We start from the raw sequence: 19,576 nt of genomic DNA, 5'->3' as shown, positions 1-19,576 counted from the left end.
CTGTTGCCCCTTCTATACAGCCTGTTCATGGCGGAAATGTTACGCCTTTGTTTGAATCAAAGTCATATAAAAGGGGGAGCCAGCATGGCGGAGACACCAGATACCAACTCACCAACACCCCAACATTACGCGTTACACCTCTGATTCCATGATGCCGACATGATATATAAAACCTCATACCAGGGTGACATTATGCCGGCTTTGTGTGGTTCAGTGTAAACAAATAAAGGCTGCATATTTGATGGTCCTGTGTAAAAGGGGTTTGTGACTCTGCAGATACATCTTTGTAGACTCGATAACTCAAGACCAATACATAGCAGAAACTTCATACTTACACAGTAGAGCACCTTTCTGCATAAATTTCCCAATGATTGAACAGTTTAAGTTAACAAGTTCAAATTAATGCCAGGTATGTAGTATGCAAACACAAATGTACAAGTATAAGAACAATGTTTGATAATAAATTAGTTAATTGGCTTAATTATGAGGAGACGTAGTAACTCCATATGGTAGTTACACCATAGTTACTCCATATATAGTAGATGATTGATTGTATTAGCATTCTTGATGACAAACTGCTAGCAATGCAATGTCCTTTTTGTCATGAAGATCATGGCGGGATATGAAGCAATCCAAGTGCCTCTTGTTAGATACAGGAGTTGACTGCACAGTTTCATCACCACATTAGCAGCTGATTGTATCACACAGTCTTCTTCAGCAGATGGAGTTTGTTCAGTAAACAAGGAAGTGTTTTTCCACGGTTAAGAATGAAATTCCCTCTGTCCTTTGAATGATCAGAAAAACTGAAATTTGAACATCCATCACAACAGGACAAACTCCATGTGAAGGAAGATCATGTGCTATGACTAAAAGATCCAGAACAGCTTCTAAATGGATCTCTGTGGTGTGATTGTTTTTTCAAGAATAATGTTTTCTTAGACTGCTCTGCACTAGAACCACAGTGAGGTCTGTAGTGAACCTTTTCACATTAGCTGCAGCTCCTGCTTATCAGGTAAAAGATGCAGCTAGAGACTTATATGTCCATCAGAAGAGGCACAGGATACTCAACACCCTCCTGGCTAAAGGCAAAGTCAGGGATTGTGGTACACATTAGGAACTGGCCATTAACACTGGGAATCATCTTGCAGGGCACACACACACACACACACACACACACACACACACACAGTCATGTGCATTCAAGTGCATGCACATACATACACATTGACACATGTGCACCCATCCACAGAAGCGCCTGCACAGAGACATGCGCTGCAGAGGGATCAGCTTCCTCACTGCAACATGAGGTGGCATCTTTAATGGCTGCTGACATGGTGTGATTTCCTTCTCTCAAATTCCTCTCACAAGATTCTTTCCAGGCTGCAGGTCAAATGAAGGCACTTTAGGAACTGATACTGACCTGAATGTGTAAACAGATTTTGCAAATTTGCTGCCATTATTTGTGAATGAAAAGTTTATATCAACAGAATCCTTTAGAAGGTTCAAGGAGACTTTGAGTCTTTAGGAGACCTTCAAGAGGACCATCAAAAGGTTTCTTTTGGGGTCTTTCGGGGACTGTAGGGGTCTTCTAGGTGGTTAAACACCTATGGAACATTTTGCAGTGATGTGTTAAACAGTCGCTCCCCACCACCAGCAACAAAACACCAAATTAGGGATGTCCTTTGTCCCTCCTGTAGAGTTCAATACACTGAATATGTTCTAGAGGCTTGTGGTGGAACATTACATTACTAACCCACTTTCTTTTTCTGTTCCTTTCCCTTTAATTTGTCCCCCATCTGTGTCAGTGTTGTAACTGATAGAGCTATAAAATGCGACAGTACAGATTCATATGGAGCCACATGAGGCTGAAACAGGAGCTAGAGGCTTCACACATATTCTTATTGCTATCCTTTCTGCTGCCAGCCCCCACAGTGAGCTCACTGCTCAAAGCACCTTTAGACAGCCAGTTGCTCCTGCCAGTAGCACAATGGATGAACCTACTAAATCCTCATCTCCTGTAATGATGACACATACAAATTTAGGTATGTTTAAAGCTATTACCCTAAATATGGAAAAATACAATATGCAAACATAAAAACTTACTTTTGCCCCTTGGGATCAATAAAACATCTTATCTAATCTAAAATAAACCCATCAATTAAAACAGAAATCACATGATAAACTGATTTACAGTTTTTAGTGCCTTGGATGAGCCAACCACATGCTCCACACCATGTCATCCACAATTAAGTCAGTGAGATAAAGGACAGATGACTGTGGAAGCTTTCAGGTTTGGCCTTGCCAGCCTCCCGTCTCCATAGCAACCAAGCCCTGTGAGTAGCAAGGTCTGTGATGGGATGGCAGGAAACGCAAACCCTGTATGGTTAGAAAACCAGATTTGAGGGTTACTAATGGCTACATCATCGGTGTGAGTCAGAGATTGGTTTGCTCAGGTGTCGTGTGCACCCAGATACTCAGCCATCTGTCACTATGGCTCCTGGAGGCACAGCGATCTGTCGCTTTATCTAACGGCTGTGCCACATTGGAGAGTTGTCAGAACCCGAGGGAAACAGCCACAGCTTCACACAGATAACCTTTACATTAAAGGATAAAGTTAATGTTATTATTTTTCTTGTTAACAAATCCAACAAAAGGATCAACATGTTAGACCATCTCTTAATATTTTCCAAACTCTTTCCCCTGTGTCTGTTTCACTCAGACTAATTCATTCCTACTGAAGGTGTAAATCTTTAAAAACTGGTAACAAATATATAGTTTCCTTTTTTAAAGGAAAGTTGTTTTGTGTGTTCATTTTGGCCAAAGATCAATTTCCATTTTGAGTGCTAATGAGTTTTCACAGCAACAGAAAAGTGTTAAGAAGGGCAAATGCTCCAAGTAAACTACAGTGCCTCTTGACAATGTAGATGGTCCTACACAAAGTAAGTGACTAACTGGAGTAAAAAATGTAATACTTGAGTTGCACACAATGGACGGCCTGTCAAATACTTTTGTTTAGCTCCGCCGATACACTGGCAGTGCCGATCGGGCCACAAACAAAACACTGTCCTGGCCCATGGAGAAAGTCAAAAGTTGATTGAGTTTGTGCATATTTGAGTAAAAAAAACAGACATGAGAATGTACAAATGGGAGCTAGTGACAAAGATTAGTGTATCTTTGGCTTGCTGTGTTGCGTGTGGTGTTACACTCGCATGTCGTATGTCACATATGCAGACATCAGTGGGAGCGCAGTTGTGTTACATCACCGTGCTTCATCTTCTTCTGCCAAAACCCTTCTCTAACATCTACCTGCGCACATATGTCATCTTTACACTTGTCACTTCTGTTTTATTTATATATATATATGTGCCGTATATGTAATTAGTTTGGTCATTATTTTTATTTATAAGCTTAATGATGATTGAATGTTTAAGGAAAAAAAAAACAACAGATGGCTCTTACTTAAGCTGTTATGGTGATGACTCAGTCTGGTTTCCATTGCTACACTGAAATGTACACAGTGCTTCTAATTACAAGTTAGGTATGATGGTGTTTATTATTTGCTGTGTGGACCAGTCATGCGTGGGAAGAAAAGAGTTATTTATAGGATGCCTGCAAGACTGTGAGCTGATGACGGTGGAATTCATTTAAATAAATATGAATTGTTGCGGTGCAGAGGTTGATGGTTGTAGCCTCAGATTCAATCTTGTGTGTCCAAACCACAATACAGTGGTGGGAAGGTTTGGTAACTCTGTGATTCTCTGCATGGTTGTCATAAAGAAATACTGAAGCAACACACATCACTGACTTTCTGTGGGGAAACATTCCCTAAGTCAGCACAGTGATAACTTCACAAAGGCCTTGTTTGTCACCTCTGTATAAACGTCCCTCAGCCTTTACGCTCAAATCTCCATCAGGACGAGATAAAAACGTTGCTAAGCAACTGGAACCTGGCAGCAATCCTTTCCTCCAATTAAAAAGAAGAAACCTCCCCAAGAGGGAGCAGAAATTCACTGATGAATCTACTAATTGCTTGTGTCCACATAGACCAGCTAATCTTTTTCATCACGTTGTTATTGTAACAACTGTGTCTCAATCAGGGACAGGAGTCTGATACACAGGACTATCAACATCTAACAGTGTAACATGCCTAATTACCAGTATATCTAATGCTATATTGTTCATTTTATCCAGGATATTACACTGTTTCTCTCTGGGAAATTAGTTATGGCTTTACATTTACACAACATTTTGACAGTTAATTAACTGTTTGAGTCATTTTTCAAGAAAACATTATGAACATTTGCTGGTTTAAGCTTCTCAAATGTGAGGATTTTATGTCTTTGTTTTGTCATGTGATCATAAACTGAATATTTTGCATACATCTCCATGGGTTGTGGGGAATTCTAATCGTAATTTTTAAAACTATTTTTTGACATTTCATCACTGATTACAGCCCTACTGACCAAGAAACACCAACAGGAATGTCTGGAGGTGGTCTGCACCAAACACAAATTTATGTCACACCATTTAGATTTAAGACGTTAAGGGTTTGTTTGATTGTATTTGACCATTACAAAGACATTTTGTCATAGCTGACTCAGCTAAATATTCAAACAATGGCAATAATTAATCCCACAGTGCAGAAATTTTGGGTCCCCTTCTGACAATGAGAGTAATTACAATCTGTGTTTGTCCTCACTTTCTTTTTTAAACTGTAATCTTCCCCTGAACACCAAGTTTATTTTTAGCGGAGCATAAGAACCTTTTGTGGATGTTTCCTCGGTTTTTCCACCATACTCCTAGCTGCTGTAGCTGCTCCATCTCCATCGCTACAGTAACTCCCCTCCTGAGCTCTGGCAAACCAGTTGTTGCTGGTTGATGTAAAATGCATCACCACTGGTGCTCCAGCATGGGAATGTTGCCACAGACACCAGATTTAAAATTCAGGTATACCATGAAATAGAGAGAGTTGTACCTGGTGCAACTAATTCAATTTTAAAAAATGTATGTAGCATGACATTTTAGTTGCAGAAAAATAACACCCTTCACTGCCTTATAATTATCACTGGATGTGATATTTTTCCAGGCTCTTTAAGGAGCAGATATGTACAAATCATACTGTCTTTCCTTTGAAAACTTCTCCCAAGAAGTTTTCACCATGGTCACACAGGAAATAAATTATTGAATTTAAATCTGTCAGTCACACATAATGATAGTTTCTGTGTCGGTTTCCTTACCACTCCAATAGAGAAGTAGTTGTTGACGATGCTGTAAGGGACAGGGTCTCCCTTCTCCTCCTTGTCATCAGGGACAATATCTATGTTCCAGCGGTCCAGCACCACCTCTGTACTATGCTCAATGTCCCGAAGGAATTTCAGCAAACTGCCACCTTCATAACCTGCCGAGAAAAGCCAGAGAGGAAGGTGGAGTAGGTGAAAATACAACCAAGCATGAGAAAGAATATACAACATGCCTCAAACAGCCCTCCTTTTCTACTTTTGTGTACTTCTTGTGTGGTTGTAACCTTCGAATCCAATGTGTGTCCACTTACTTTTGGCCAGTGATGTACTATTGTACTATTACAGTGTACATTGATTGGGTGACATATTATCTTGCGATATCCTGTTGTAGAATTGTTTTAAGTTAACAAGTTAGTTCAGGAATGAAGTGACTGCTTTTTTAATTACAGATAAAATGATTATTTCTCTTGATCCATATCAAAACCACTACATTTAACTGGAGAAATGGTAGAGTATATAGATAAGTGTGAAACACAATGGTACTGATTACACTGCCATTTCACAGGAGCGCCCCCCCCTCCACTTCTGAACCGAGAACACAGCCCAGGCCTGACAGCACCCAAGGGAGCCCTCTGGTTTTGCTCCACAGCTGACAGGCTGCCTCAGCCAGGCATCTTACTCACGATTGGAAGAGGAAGTATGTTCCAAGGGTGTCACAAGGGCATGAGATATTAATGAGTACCATCACACTGAAAGCATCATGTGTGAAAAATAAGTGTATTTGCATAAACACATTCTCAGGTAAACTGGTACTTTTAAGATATAACAGCAATTTCAGAGAGAACGATTTCCCTTTCATATAAAAACAACTGTTCCTTCCCCACAGAATCTCTCACCACATATCATCCTGAATGAACATGCACACAAACACACTAGCTCTGTTCTTTCATTTGTTACACAACTATCTGCAACACTTTTCATGTGAATTACTGAATGAACACGATAAATGTCTGTGTGAAAATGTGCGCTTTTATATGCATATTTAAACAATATCTCATCCTCCCTCTCTTTATGACTGCCTGCTTTTCACCCTGCCTTCGGGTGTGGCCATTCTGATCAGTATAAACATTTTTTATTTCCAACATGATCAGACTACATGTCATACAAACCACTTCTTTTCTAGTGCAACCTGGCCTTAGAGCCTACAGATGTACTCACACTAGGTGACCCGTACAGTGCCCAAGCATGTGTGATCCCTCTGTACCGTTTCAGGGCATAGGTTAAGATGGGCTCCAGCACAGTTCAGTTGAGTGAGTGAATGCTAACCATGGCTGAGCCTAGCAGACCAGCAGGGGAATGTGGAGGGAAGAACACTGTGCTCAGGTATGGCACAAGGTAACAAGAGTCTATGGTAAGGGTCTACGGCCATGCTAGCAGGTATGTGAGCAGATATTAAAAGAAAAGTCTGGGGACCACCAAAGTAAGCAACCAGGAATGTCTGTACAAAATTTCAGGGCAATTTATCTGGTAGATGTTAAGATTTTACTTTCACTATCACTGAAAAGATTACTAAAGTCATTAGGTTTCATCCTCTGGGTGTCATAGATATCTTTATCAAATGTCTGGATGATAAATCCAGATCACTGAAAAACAAAGACGTCAATCTGCTGGTGGTACTAAAGGATCAGCAGAGTCACCAGGATCCATCCACTGGGGACCATGAATGTCCGTACAAAATTTCATGACAATCCATCCAAGAATTATTGAGATATTTCCGCTTGGACTAGAAAATTGATTAACTATTATTAACTATTAACTATTTTGATAATCAATTGTCATTTCTGAAACAAAAAATGCAAACATTCCAACATTCTTTCTATGAGCAAAGATTTAGGTCATTATGTGAGCTTTTTCATTTTATGGACAAAACAACTAACAGAATAATCAATCAATCAATCAATCAATAAATAAATAAAGGCAGGTGAATCAGTACATTTAAACAGATTATTAGTTGCAGCCCTCATCTGGACCAACTGACTGACCAATATGCCAAAGTAAATATTCATCAAGCTAAATGACAGCAGAGACACTAGCTCCTTCACCTCAGTATTTATTTCCGGGAGAGATGATCTATTCAACAAAAGCTCCAAAGTCCCTTAGACCCAGCAACTTATCGACAAAATATCATTCATAAGCCTGGTTAAGTGCTCTGCTGGTCCTCCAAGCAGCAACAATCAAGCAGTCATAACCAGCAATTCTAATTACTGGCCCAAAGTACTGCAACAAATCAATGGCTGGCAGAGGATTTACAGCGCAAGTGCTTTGCATATTAACAGTTTTTAATTTGATACATAAGAGCTCCCGCATTCCTCTTCCCATCTCTCATTTCCTAAAAATGTGCACTCACACATGCCTGCTTTTTGTACTTTACTATGCCTCTGAAACTCTTCCTGAAACTACACTCATTCTTTAAGTGCTAAAATGAACCCTTACAGTTGTTTAGACTGATGTTCAGTCAACGATACATTTTAAGCCTGTTCTGTCTTTAATGAGACAAGATTAATCTCCACAGATCACCAATGTCTTTTTCTTTTCCCTGACATGCTAGAGGAAACGAAATCTATAAATGAATGTTGTTCACCTTGTTATGCTCCAGAGCTCCAAATCCTTTTTTTCTGTATCAGCTTTTTCCACATCTTTACTTAAGCTATTTGATATTTATGCTTAATAAAATAATAATAAAATGTATTGTGTATCAAGATGTTTGTCAGTCTTCAGACTGACTCATTTGTTTTCTCAACCAAAGTCGAAAATAAAGTTCTGTGGATTAAAAACAATGTTTGGCTGCACAGCATGAGTTTGTAATAACTGAACCATTTAAAGTGGTGTTTTAAGAGGAAGCCCATCTCTGTCCGCACAGGCCTTTTAGCTCTGTATCAAAAATAATCTCTGCCCATACTAACACGCCTGAAAAAGCATATCACATGATCATTCATGTCTGATGGCCATGCACATAAACAGGAAAACTTTCTGCTCTGCAGTTGGCTTCTTAGTAGCAGAAAATATGGCAAATGAGGAGCACCAGTGGTGAAAAGTAAGAATTTGTGTCTGTATTATCAGTCTGAAGTCTAAAAAGTCTTAGAGACTGTCCATCCAGACTAAAACACAACCCCAGTGTTTTCAGCCTGAAAACAACAGGGCCAGCAACGTCTCCAAAAGTCTCCTTTTTAAGGGCTCAAACACTCTGGAGGCATAAACATAGCAATAGTGATGCATTTTAAGTTGTTTTAGTTTGGATGTAGCCCTGGACACAAACACCACTGCAAATGAATGATAATGTTGCTCCATAACTGCAGGATGTGTACAGTAAATAAGCAACTGCTCCATATCAACTTAAAAGGTGATAATATGTTAGTGTTGTGTTCACAACTTGTTACAACATCAGTTATTACAGGTTTGAGATTAATAAATGTGTGCAAAGGGATGGACATATTGTGAAAGACTGAACACACACAGATGATTGAGTGAGTGCCTCACCTCCTCCCCAGCGTAAGCAGCGTGCCAGGTCGTTCCCTGTGCCCAGAGGGAGGATGGCCACTGGAGGGTGCCTGGCAAAGCTGGCTTTATCTGCAAAACAAACAGGTCGATCTTATGTTTGGTTGGTTGAACAGACCTTGGAACAACAGTTTTTAGCTCAACGGATGAGTTAAAAGAAAAGTCTGATTTTAGTGGAACTTTGTTGCTTCATGATAAACTTTTAGTCACTAAGATATATAGTTTGGGTAAATGAGAGCTGGAAAAAGTTAAATGTTGTACAAGAAATATCATATATATATAAAGTCACTTTATAAAATCTGCACACATATGCATTAAACAAAAAGAAGCTCTAAAAAAAATAAATTTGAATTTACAAAAGTATGAACAGTGTTTCATATTCCTGATTCAGCCCTCTTGGTGTTGGACTATTCAACTGGGACTGGAACAGAAACTGTCTTTGTGAACAAATTTTGTGGCTTGGAGTCAGTCTAAGTATACTTCTTCACCTCTTCATGTCCCTGATAAATAAGTTTGGCTAACCTGGGGGTTCTTTTTACAGATGACACAGCAATTACAGTGCAGTATTATCACAACAGACAAAAATGTTCAGGGTTATAAAATTACAAGATCAAAGTTGTAATAAACTGGAATGATCCTCTAAAAAGAAGAGTTTAACGTGGTGAACAGGTATGTAACTGTTGTCATTAGTCTGTAGAATAGAAGCAGTGTACCTATACAGTCAAGGATCCAGCCCACTGTGCCGTCACCTCCACAAGCTAGCACCCGGAAATCAGGGACATCATGGAAAAAGTTGAGCCTAAGAGAACAGAAGATCCGGTGGTTTGAACCAACATGTACAGAAACAAGTGTTTTACAAAGGTAAGTTCTCTCTACACAAGGCTCCTCAAACTCAGCGTCAAAGTGTATCGAGAATGTTATTATAGGCAATAATCATAATGGTTAAGACAGTGATTTTCTAAGCTCTGATCTAATGATTTAATGCACTGAACTGAAAGGCAGAAGAGCAGAGAGACACAGAGAAAGAGAGTTTAATCAATGTGTTCCCTCACCAGCTGCGTTCACTCCACCCCTTTCCCTAGAAACCACAGTCACAGAGTGCGTGCCCTTCAAAGGGACTTTTAATGTGTGTTGGGATAAAGGTGTCGACAGTAGCTTTCATCTGTCTCCGTCATGAGACAGCTGCATACAGGGCACTGACCCCTTTCACGCCGACCACCTGGTCCTGCACAGTAACAGCCCAAGACCCTCCAAACCATGCCTTCATGTTAAAATGAATACAGCGTGGGTTATGAAGTGAACAGTTACTCAGTGTTATAGGTGGCGCTGACTCAACAGTGAAGCTCTAATGCCCCATCCCTGGTTTAATCGTCATCTCGTCAGAGTCGAGTCTCGAGTCTCAAGTCCTCAGTGCTCGAGTCGAGTCACGAGTCCTGAGTTGGACTCAAGTCTGGCTAGTAGAGAGATATAATGGGAAGTGTGTATTTGGATATCAGCTGACAAAAACTTTGTTTACATTTCCAAAAACTGTGGTTGAGGTCTAATTGATTCATTTATCCTTGGTCTTCCTCTTTCTGATCTAATTATACAGGTGAGGGAGGTGGAGGTGTAGGCCAACAGTCCTCTACAGCTCCATAACTCACTGCACCATATTTGTAATCCAATCACATTTGAAGGATTTGATTAAAATCCTACTTCTAACAATACCTCAGATGTTTCACAAACAAGTGCTCTCTGTGTATCCAAATCTGATAAATAAAGCTTTACTGTTGTCCACAAATTATTAAAAACCCATCAGTGAGGTTTGACTGGGAGACATGTTCCTTCATTACAATAAATACTCAGGAAATTATCCAACCTTTTTAAAGAACAAATTGCTTACAATTAGGTGGAGTCTTACAGAGGGGTTAGTTGGAATCACTTACACCGCATTAAGACTGACTTAAGCCCTTGTGTAAACAAATGCATGAATAAAATAGTGTCCACTTTGATGAATCTTAAAATCTTGAACTGGACTTCCTGGATTTGATTTCATGTCTCATTTGGTACCTGACACAACATAATCCCAGCTAAATTCTCCTAAATGTAAACAGTTGAAACCAAACAGATACTCCTGCTCGGATGTTCTCAGTGGTCCACTCGAATAAAAGTAGGTGGTGGATTATTTCTGGATCAGGTCAGATGATGGTGAGGCCACGAGGCAGACAGCCCTCTCTAATGGCCGTGCAGAGAAACTACACCGACATGCACTAGCCTTGGGGACATTTTCACAACATGGAGCTGTGTATCACATCCAACCGAAACCAGTCTGTGTTAGCATCAAATTTTAATTGGGCCACCTGATCCTGACTGTTTGTAGCTATGCTTTATGTTTGACAGCTCAGGAGAAACATGTGCGCCATCAACGAGCCAAGTGGAGGAGACAGTTTCTGTAATGACTGGAAGTTTACAGCGAGCTAATAACATCCAAACAAATTTCTCAGAGTGTGGCGCTGCCTCTCACCTCAAAGCCTGCTGAGCCTGTTGCTAGGGAGCCCATGGTAACAGTTGTGGAGAGTTCAGACGAGAGCAGGTTAACCCTCTGCGTGACACAGACCCTCATTCAGCCCTGTGTGTTTATTTGTGTACATGTGTTTATGTTTATGCATTCTGCCGAGCCTCTCTCCGCCTCTTAGCAGCACCGGCACCAAGTCTCCCTCTGCTCAGCAACAGTAATTACATCACCTCCTTTAAGGCATGAAAAGGCCCCTGCACTCAGACCATGTGGAGTTGAGCACAACAAAGGAGCTTCTTTAGTGATAATTACATGATTACTGTAAGTCCCAATCACAACAAAATGTTCTCAGGAAGGCTGGAGTGCTGAAAACATTTTATCATGAATAGAATGCATATTTTATCACTTTTGACCTAATGTGTGTGATTGGTTTGATAGGTGATGACATTCTTGGGAAGATGGATTGTTCCTATCACTGAACAAAAACTACTAAAACTCAACATTACATCACTGACATCTATTCAGGGTCCAATGCCACATCAGAGTAACAGTCTTTGTGCTTGATGCTGCACGTATCATCTACAGCATCCTCCCCTAAGACCTGAGTGCGTCATCAGGTCGCTTTTCCTACAATGGGCTCTCGAGGGCAGTGGCTCTGCTTGTCGTGACAGAGAGTCAGAGAGAGAGAGGCACGAAGAGACAAGGGGGGAGAGAGATTCGCACAAATGGAAATGAAAGGATGGTGGAGGGAGAGCTTCACCGCCAAGGTGAAAGCATTTGCGCCGCTTGTGCTGTGTAGGTCGTTTTTTCTTCTGTGAATGGAGAACACGCTGTGCTCAGCTCTGACGTATATATGAGTGTGTGTGTGTGTCAAGAGGTCAAATGCACACCATAGCAGTAATGCAGCATTCCTATTCTCCAATCTCCTTCCCCGACCTCCACAGCAGGTTAATTTGACATGAAGGAAAGAAGTGGTTTAACAGCACAGCTCCCTGACTGAACCATTGCACTTCTGCTTCATATTCATGATTTTCTCCTGATGTAGCTTTAAGTCACTGTAAAATATATAACTGGCACGCCTGCTTTTTATCTATTAATAAATGATGGCTTTATGTCTTTGTGTCTGGCTCTTTATATCAATTCTTTATAAGCTGAAAGATGAAGTTTGCATACTTTTTAAAAAGACCTTAAGAAGACATGATGAATCTTTCATCAGGACATGCAACACTCAACTCAAGAAATAAACTCTGTCCAAATGAGACTTACAATTGATATATTGGTATTTTTTTCATCTTTTATACAGTTGGATCCTCCACCGTGTTATTTCTCATTAGTTCTCTATCCATTAAAGCAGTGATAGAGCAAATGCGACAGACTTACCCTACCATTGGTCCCTCTCGTTCCAAACTGTACACCTGTCTGGGGTTTAGTAGGTACCTGAACTTCCTCAGTACCCTGAAAGAGGAGAAAGACAAGAAACAGCATGAATTACAGCGACCAGTTACTTCATCAGACTTATAGGAGTTCAATATTCCAGGTTAGAGATTCTTGAGGCCCTTACATACTGTGAAGTAACAGTGATGATGCAGCTTCAGTACATGTTACATTGTGCTGAATGAGCCTAACAATATTTTGGTTGTATTTCATGCTATTTCTGATCCATTTTCTGCCCTTCTGTAACCTGAGTCCCTCCTGCCTATCCAGTCACCTGATTCCCCATCCCCACCCATCTGCTCACCTGTTCCCTCATTAGCTCCCTAGTATATATATATATACTGTCTCACTTCCACTTGTACTCTGCCAGATTGTGCCATCTCAGCCACAGTGTTCCAGCCTTTTTTATATCTAACTGCCTCTGCCTGCCAGTTTTTGACCTCCTGCATATTTTTGGACTTTGCCTTTTGCCTGTTGCCTTTTTTGTCTATTTGAGTCTGATGTTCAGCTGCCTGCTGACTTCACCCCTCGCCTGAGCCTTTACCTCCTTTTGCCTGTGCTAATGTTAAAGAAAGGTGAACTGTTTGAGCCTTACATCTGTGTGTCTGAGTCGTGACAGGTTTGTAGATGTGGTTCGTGGCAACAGTCACATTATGAGACTTTCTAAAGCTCGAAATTGGCTGTCAGTGTGATCAGAACCACTGCTTTGGATTGACAACCAAATAATCACCACATTTCTCTCAGTTCTGTCTATGACAGCCCAACATTGCACAGTGTACAGCACAGAAACTCTGTAAGGACAGTCTTTTGTTGTTCTACATGAGATTCCAAAGGTTCCAGAGATAACATGTATATCAGGTTGTTGTTTCAGGGATATAGAATGATGGAATGAATTTTATGAAATAGTTCTGCCATAGAACTAGCTAGTGTAAGCATCATATAGTTTCACTGAATGCATGTGAAATGACTTGTGTACAACCTCCACACACATCTTAAATAGTCAGTTCTGAAGTGGAGCTGCAGTTTGTGTCTGAACTGTACAGAAATAATCTAGGAACGAGAGGCATGATATGAAAGAAGTGGAGAGTTTTAGTTTGCATGCTCTTCACTCTTCCATCTTTTGCTCTCACAAACTGTTGAGCGTGTTAGCGAGCTGCACATTGACACAGCACTTTCCTGTAACCCTGTGAGAGTTACATAAAATGCTCATTGAAGCCTGTGCAATCATCGTCATGCACGTCTCATGCAGGTTTTACAAGCTCCTAATATGCTTCTAATATCCCATCAGTTGTTTCATTTCATTTCAGACTACTTGAATATATTATATAAACAGGAAAATAGATGGCGAAGCCTTGTGCATTAGAAATGTATGATACAGAGAGGTACATGAGATATTGATATGTTTGAATTACTGGATAATAATGATAACAATTCAGTGGTTTATACAACTTCTATACAGCAAATAAGTTGCATTCACCAGTTAAACTAAACATGTTATGAAACTAAGAAAAAAAACTTAATGCAGACCAAAATAGCAATACAAAAGCCTCTGGTTTCCTGTGATGAATTTTTCTTCTGCTCTTGTAATGTCTATTAATAGAGGATAATTTCCTTTCTAATGGTAATAAAGAGCGTGTTGCTATGGTAATGTGTCAGGCTGAGGCAGAGCAACAGATTGGTCTCTGTTGTGAGCTAGGTGGGGAGAAATGCAACAATAAAGCCCCCTTCATCTTTAAATTACACCTACAGCATTCAGAGGGGCAACAGGGAGGTGTAGAAACCATAGTGCCCTCTGTGACAGAAATCAGCCTCCTAAAGTGCTGTGATTCCCTGATAATATCTCAAAAGACCTCTAATAATAGTGAGATTTTATCCTACTATTTTTGTGCATCCAGCTAAGTCCATATACAGTATGTGATCTTACAGTTCACATCCTCAGAATATCCCCCAGAGGAAGATACTATACTTGATATGTAAATTATCTTTAAGGCTTACAATCTAAAATGGTTGTTTCCAAATCATCACAGCTCATGGTAAAGTGGTCTTCTTGTACTGAACATGGCCAAGAAAATGCTTCAGTTTATAAAAAGTGAGGAAAGTGGGGAATGAGCTGCTGGCTGATCATGCATCAGAGTCCTCCAAAATAAAATCACAAGAAATAACGTAATAAACAAATCAGCCTTTTTTATGCAGTGTTATTACTTAATCATGGTGCCTTGTTTGTTACATTAGATTGTATTGTGTATTAGTTGTAGACAGTTGTGATTAGTTACTTACTGCTGCCTTAAGAACTGGTGAGGGTAACAGATGAGCCTATAGACCTAATACTGTCTTTTTCTGTTGATTAATGAGTGCTGTCCTTATCAAATAAATAAATAAATGGTCAAATTCAATTTCCTGAAATGAGGAAAAAAGAAAAGCTTAAACTGACATGCAGAATGGACAAGAACTTAAAAGGGGAAATAAACTAAGACATAAAGCAATATTTTGTTTACTGTTTTTACCCTGACCACCGCTCTACCCAGTCAACACGTCCAAGAAGATAGAAAAGATCTCCACACATGTAGATCCATGCAGTGGTCTCACTTTTTTGAATGATTTTTTAAAACTAATAAACCCCAAAACCTACCAATAAACACCACTAAGAATTTGTTTTGAAAAATTAAACCCAAAAAATATAATGCTATAATACTTACCTTTGACCTGTAAAATGATCAAGTGTTCATTTGGAGTCAATTAACTGCCCACATATAATTAGTGTAAATAGTGGAGAAGACCATGTAACCACAGCAGAAGGCCCAACTTACCGTTCCCCCTGCCTCCCTCCACTCTTGGGATTGACCAGGACCAGGAGCGGGTGAGTACCTGGGAGAGGGGTGATCTGGAAACAAGGAGGGAAAAACAGATTCATGCATCTGCCAACCAGCAACAACCTGCAGGACAGGAGGATGGATTTCTGCCGGGTGACAGACTGGCTTACCTGCAGTGCTTGTCCGTCTCCAGGGGAGAATTTGAAAGTCTGATTGGTGTCGTCAGGGCTGGTGCTGGGTGGCGACTCCCCCTCACCACGCTTCACCACAGAGTGACGGTCCTGTGAACAGAGGAAGATTGATTCAATGGCCAAAGGTCTTATTTATAACATTATGCGCCTATCTCATATGACAGGATATAGCACAGAAGCAGAAACATATCACGATTTACAGATACTCTACCTATTAACATACATGCATTTTCCCTTTCAAAATAAACTTCAAGAGTTCTGCAGGTGCATGAGTCTATAATGTACAGCAGGACCACTGTGAATATGGATTTCCATACACCTCAACTTGCATGTATGTATTTGTGGGGGAAACTGAGAAGTCAGACCACAAAAATAGAATCATCACTGAGTGTGAAATTGATGCAGGTGTTCAGTGGTCACAGGTCTGGCATGAGATGTCAGGGGAAAGCATGTCAAGGATACAGCCAGCTCAGTTATCAATGCTTCCAATCTCCACTGCTCATCCAGGTGGTGTTGGCAACAGGCCGAGCAAGATAATCCGAACGTCCTACTTATCTATGTTTTTGAGCTCCTGAGGCATTCCCAGGTCTGTGTCTTCCCCAGGTTCTCCTCTCATTTGGACCTTCCTGGAGTACCTCCACAGAGAGCTTTCCAGGAGCCATTACCCATTTTTAAAATACACTGTCCCACCTGGATAGCACTACTTTAGGTCTGTACCAGACTCAGTCTTCACACAACCTCGACAGATTGTACATAGTTTGAAAGCTTGAGTCTCCTGATTCTATCTGTGCAAAGCATTTTAGAATCCACTGCAACAGCTGTTGGTTCAGACTTATAGCTCTAAAGAGTCTTGCTCACAGAGTTACTGTTACAGGTATCATATTCCATTTTTAAGCATATATGTATATATGCTTAAAAAAGGTGTGTGTATATATAAAATTTTGGGAAAAGTCTGAATTATACTGAACTTCAAATATTATATTTTTCAGTGAATGAAAGTCTGTGTTGTACATGTGTGTGATCTTGCACATGGACAGCAGAGAAAAAAGCATTCTCACCAAGACAACGGGGCAGATGTATGAGGGCAACAGAGTGTGGTCCCTCAAGGCTCCTCCATCACACTCTGGCTTCACATTAGACGCACACTTATTATGGAGCTACAGAGGAGAGGACAAGCAGAAACATAAGAACTGTGGGCGTAATCCATCTGTGAGACTGAGTACATCAAATGCTACCAGTATGAAACGCTGCACTTCTGAGGTCGTTCTCCTGACAGGATATACCTACAGTTTGACAGGCCATACAGTATCAGTCATTAAGTTATTCATGTGTATGTCTATGCAGAATATTTATTTATGCAGAGATGATAACAAGTGCTTTGTTAACTTGAGTGTCTGGACAGCAGGATTACTGTTGAACAAACTCTAAGTCACTGGTGACATCTAGTGGAAGTGAAAAGCAGTGTCATTCACACAGTTACACAGTTCTAACAGGGGACGAAAGGCTGATCCCTATGAAGTACACCATAAAATTTTAAGGATCACTGTTTGGTTAACATTTGGGGTCTTGCTTAAAGCAGTTGTGGTTGAGGGTAGGTTAGTCTCTAAGGAATGAATGGAATGAATGTACACTTAGTTGGCAGTCTATTAGGAACCCCCAGCTCAAACCAATACAGTCTAATACAACAGTCCTGCAGTGAATCCTCACTTCATGGAAGTTATAATGTTCAGTTTTTAAACAGTGTAAAATTACAGTATACAGAGAGGTGATTTTCATTGATAGACAAAATAATAGAAACACCTATAATGTACAATGTTATACAATTCGTCAGCACCACAAACTGCAGCCTCCAAAATGATCATGAAATTGAATGAACACCTCTCTAAAACAATGTCAGCAAAAATTAAACATTACAACAACATTCACAAGGGGATGTTTTTTTTTACAGGACTGTACAGGTGTATAATAAACTGCCAGCTGCAATGTCCCAGCCTGTAAGAGTGAGAGCGCCAGACTTTAAAGTGGCCTCAACAGATAAACAACAAAAATGATAATACTTCCAGGTGACTTCCAGGTGATACTTCTGCATACTTACAATGCTTTTTTTTTTGGTCAAGTAAAAAGTCTGGAATGTGGCCACTGTAGATTAACATGTTACAAGTGCACCTGTGTCTTCATAAGGCAAAAACTCACAGTGATCTGACACCAGACACAGTGCAGGCCCGTTAAACCCTGGTAACACTTGATGCTTCTGTGACAGCGGTCGCACTTGGTAGGAGAGTTACCCTCCATCCATACATGCTGCATAGCCTGGAGGGCAAGAGAGGGAACAAAAAATCCAATATTCAGTGTTAGGTAGCATTCAGTAGCTAAGTTCTTAGCATTTTAATTAGTCTGGTTGTAAACATAATTTAGGGCTCAGGATATTATAATTTGTATTAAGGGGCCCAAACAAAAAAAGTGAAATACTGGCTTTGAACTGTATTTCAAAACTACTGGCTACAAATGCAACTATTAAAAACACTGTTTATCTGTAAGTAACAATGAAGCTAAAAATAACCACAGGACCACAACAGCTGAGACACTTAGTTGCTGTGCTAGATAAAAAACAAAATATTCCTTTATTGACTTCAAGCTCTGCTGTACACAAAGCACAGATGATTTTGCCTTTGTGTAGCTTCAATGGAAGTTTTCTTTTTTTTAGCAAAGCAGACACACCTGCAGTGATCCACGTCTCAGTTGCAAGAATCTATAGTCTTTAGGGTTGCTGATAAAAATGTGAGAAAAAAGTGAAAAATGCCAAGGGTGGAAGTGCGTGTTTTGTTTGAGTAACAGTCAAAAACAAATTAACTCAATAATTAATAGCAAATACATAAAAACAAGCAAGACGGGAGAATGTTTTGCAAAGGTCTCACAGTAAGTTTTGGTCATGATCCAGAACTGAATAAAAGCACAAATAAAAGAACAAAACTCTACAGATTGTAATCAGCATGTGAGCCGAGCCAGAGAGAAATCATCCTCAACTGCCCAATCACATCACTGCTAAAATACAGAGGACGTTAACCAGATAAAAAACCTTGCATGACCTCACCGACCATCCCATGATCCTCTCTGCTCTGTTAAACAGGACCATGTGCCAGTGGGAATCTGCTTGACAAACTGTTCAGTGTTCCTGTCTCATTACCCCGCAGCACCAGCCCATGTTACCATCACAACATTTTCATGTACAGAATGAAGCCTTTTCATGGGCTGTGTTTGTACTTACATTGGTGTGTCTACGTGACTTGGCGTAGGTGCTGATGCAGGCAGCGATGTCTTTGGACACACAGCGTTCGTGCACTGTGTACTTGCATACTGAAGGAAAACAACAAGAGAGAGCAGTCTGTAGAACTCTGTAAACTTTACATCACAGCCTCAACAATAGCATGTGACGCATTCCTCATTTTTTATATTTAACACTATCTTAAAGTGGCAAGAGACATTTTTTTGTTCTAACTTATTGTAAATTAAAAAAAGTAAATTCTGATTGCACAGTGTGGTTGTGTAGAAAAACAACACCATCATAGTTAAAATTGGTTCCTTATAAGCTTGCCACATGGTGTCAATTTTCACAAAAAATGAAGGTTCGAGTGTGCCGGAGAGAGAGAGGACAGTGCTTTTGTTTCCCTGGTAGCCATCAGGAGCTTTCAGGTAGTGGAAATGGTCGGGGAGCCAGAGGAGTTGGAGGAGGCAAAGAAGGCAAAGAGGGAGAGTAATAGAAACTGATAGAGAGACTGGGACAGATATTCAGCCCTGGACTTATTCTCTGGGACTGACTTTATGGATTTTTTTTTTCAGTCCACTGACCCACCA

General features: G+C 40.3%; 1 protein-coding gene across 1 annotated transcript in view; it reads right to left on the bottom strand.

Annotated features, from left to right (window-relative positions):
- Positions 1-19,576, bottom strand: part of LOC108902464 (diacylglycerol kinase beta) — a 117,012-nt gene that overhangs the window by 42,125 nt on the left and 55,311 nt on the right. The window contains 9 exon segments of the mRNA XM_051065722.1: positions 5,238-5,398; positions 8,778-8,867; positions 9,509-9,594; positions 12,670-12,744; positions 15,531-15,604; positions 15,704-15,814; positions 16,783-16,881; positions 17,918-18,034; positions 18,990-19,078. Of these exon segments, the coding sequence (XP_050921679.1) occupies positions 5,238-5,398; positions 8,778-8,867; positions 9,509-9,594; positions 12,670-12,744; positions 15,531-15,604; positions 15,704-15,814; positions 16,783-16,881; positions 17,918-18,034; positions 18,990-19,078 (902 nt within the window).

This window comes from Lates calcarifer, linkage group LG1 (assembly GCF_001640805.2).
Source record: "Lates calcarifer isolate ASB-BC8 linkage group LG1, TLL_Latcal_v3, whole genome shotgun sequence".
Classification (NCBI taxonomy): domain Eukaryota; kingdom Metazoa; phylum Chordata; class Actinopteri; family Centropomidae; genus Lates; species Lates calcarifer.
Note: the sequence above shows the minus strand (reverse complement) of the source record. Positions and strands in the feature narration are given on the sequence as shown.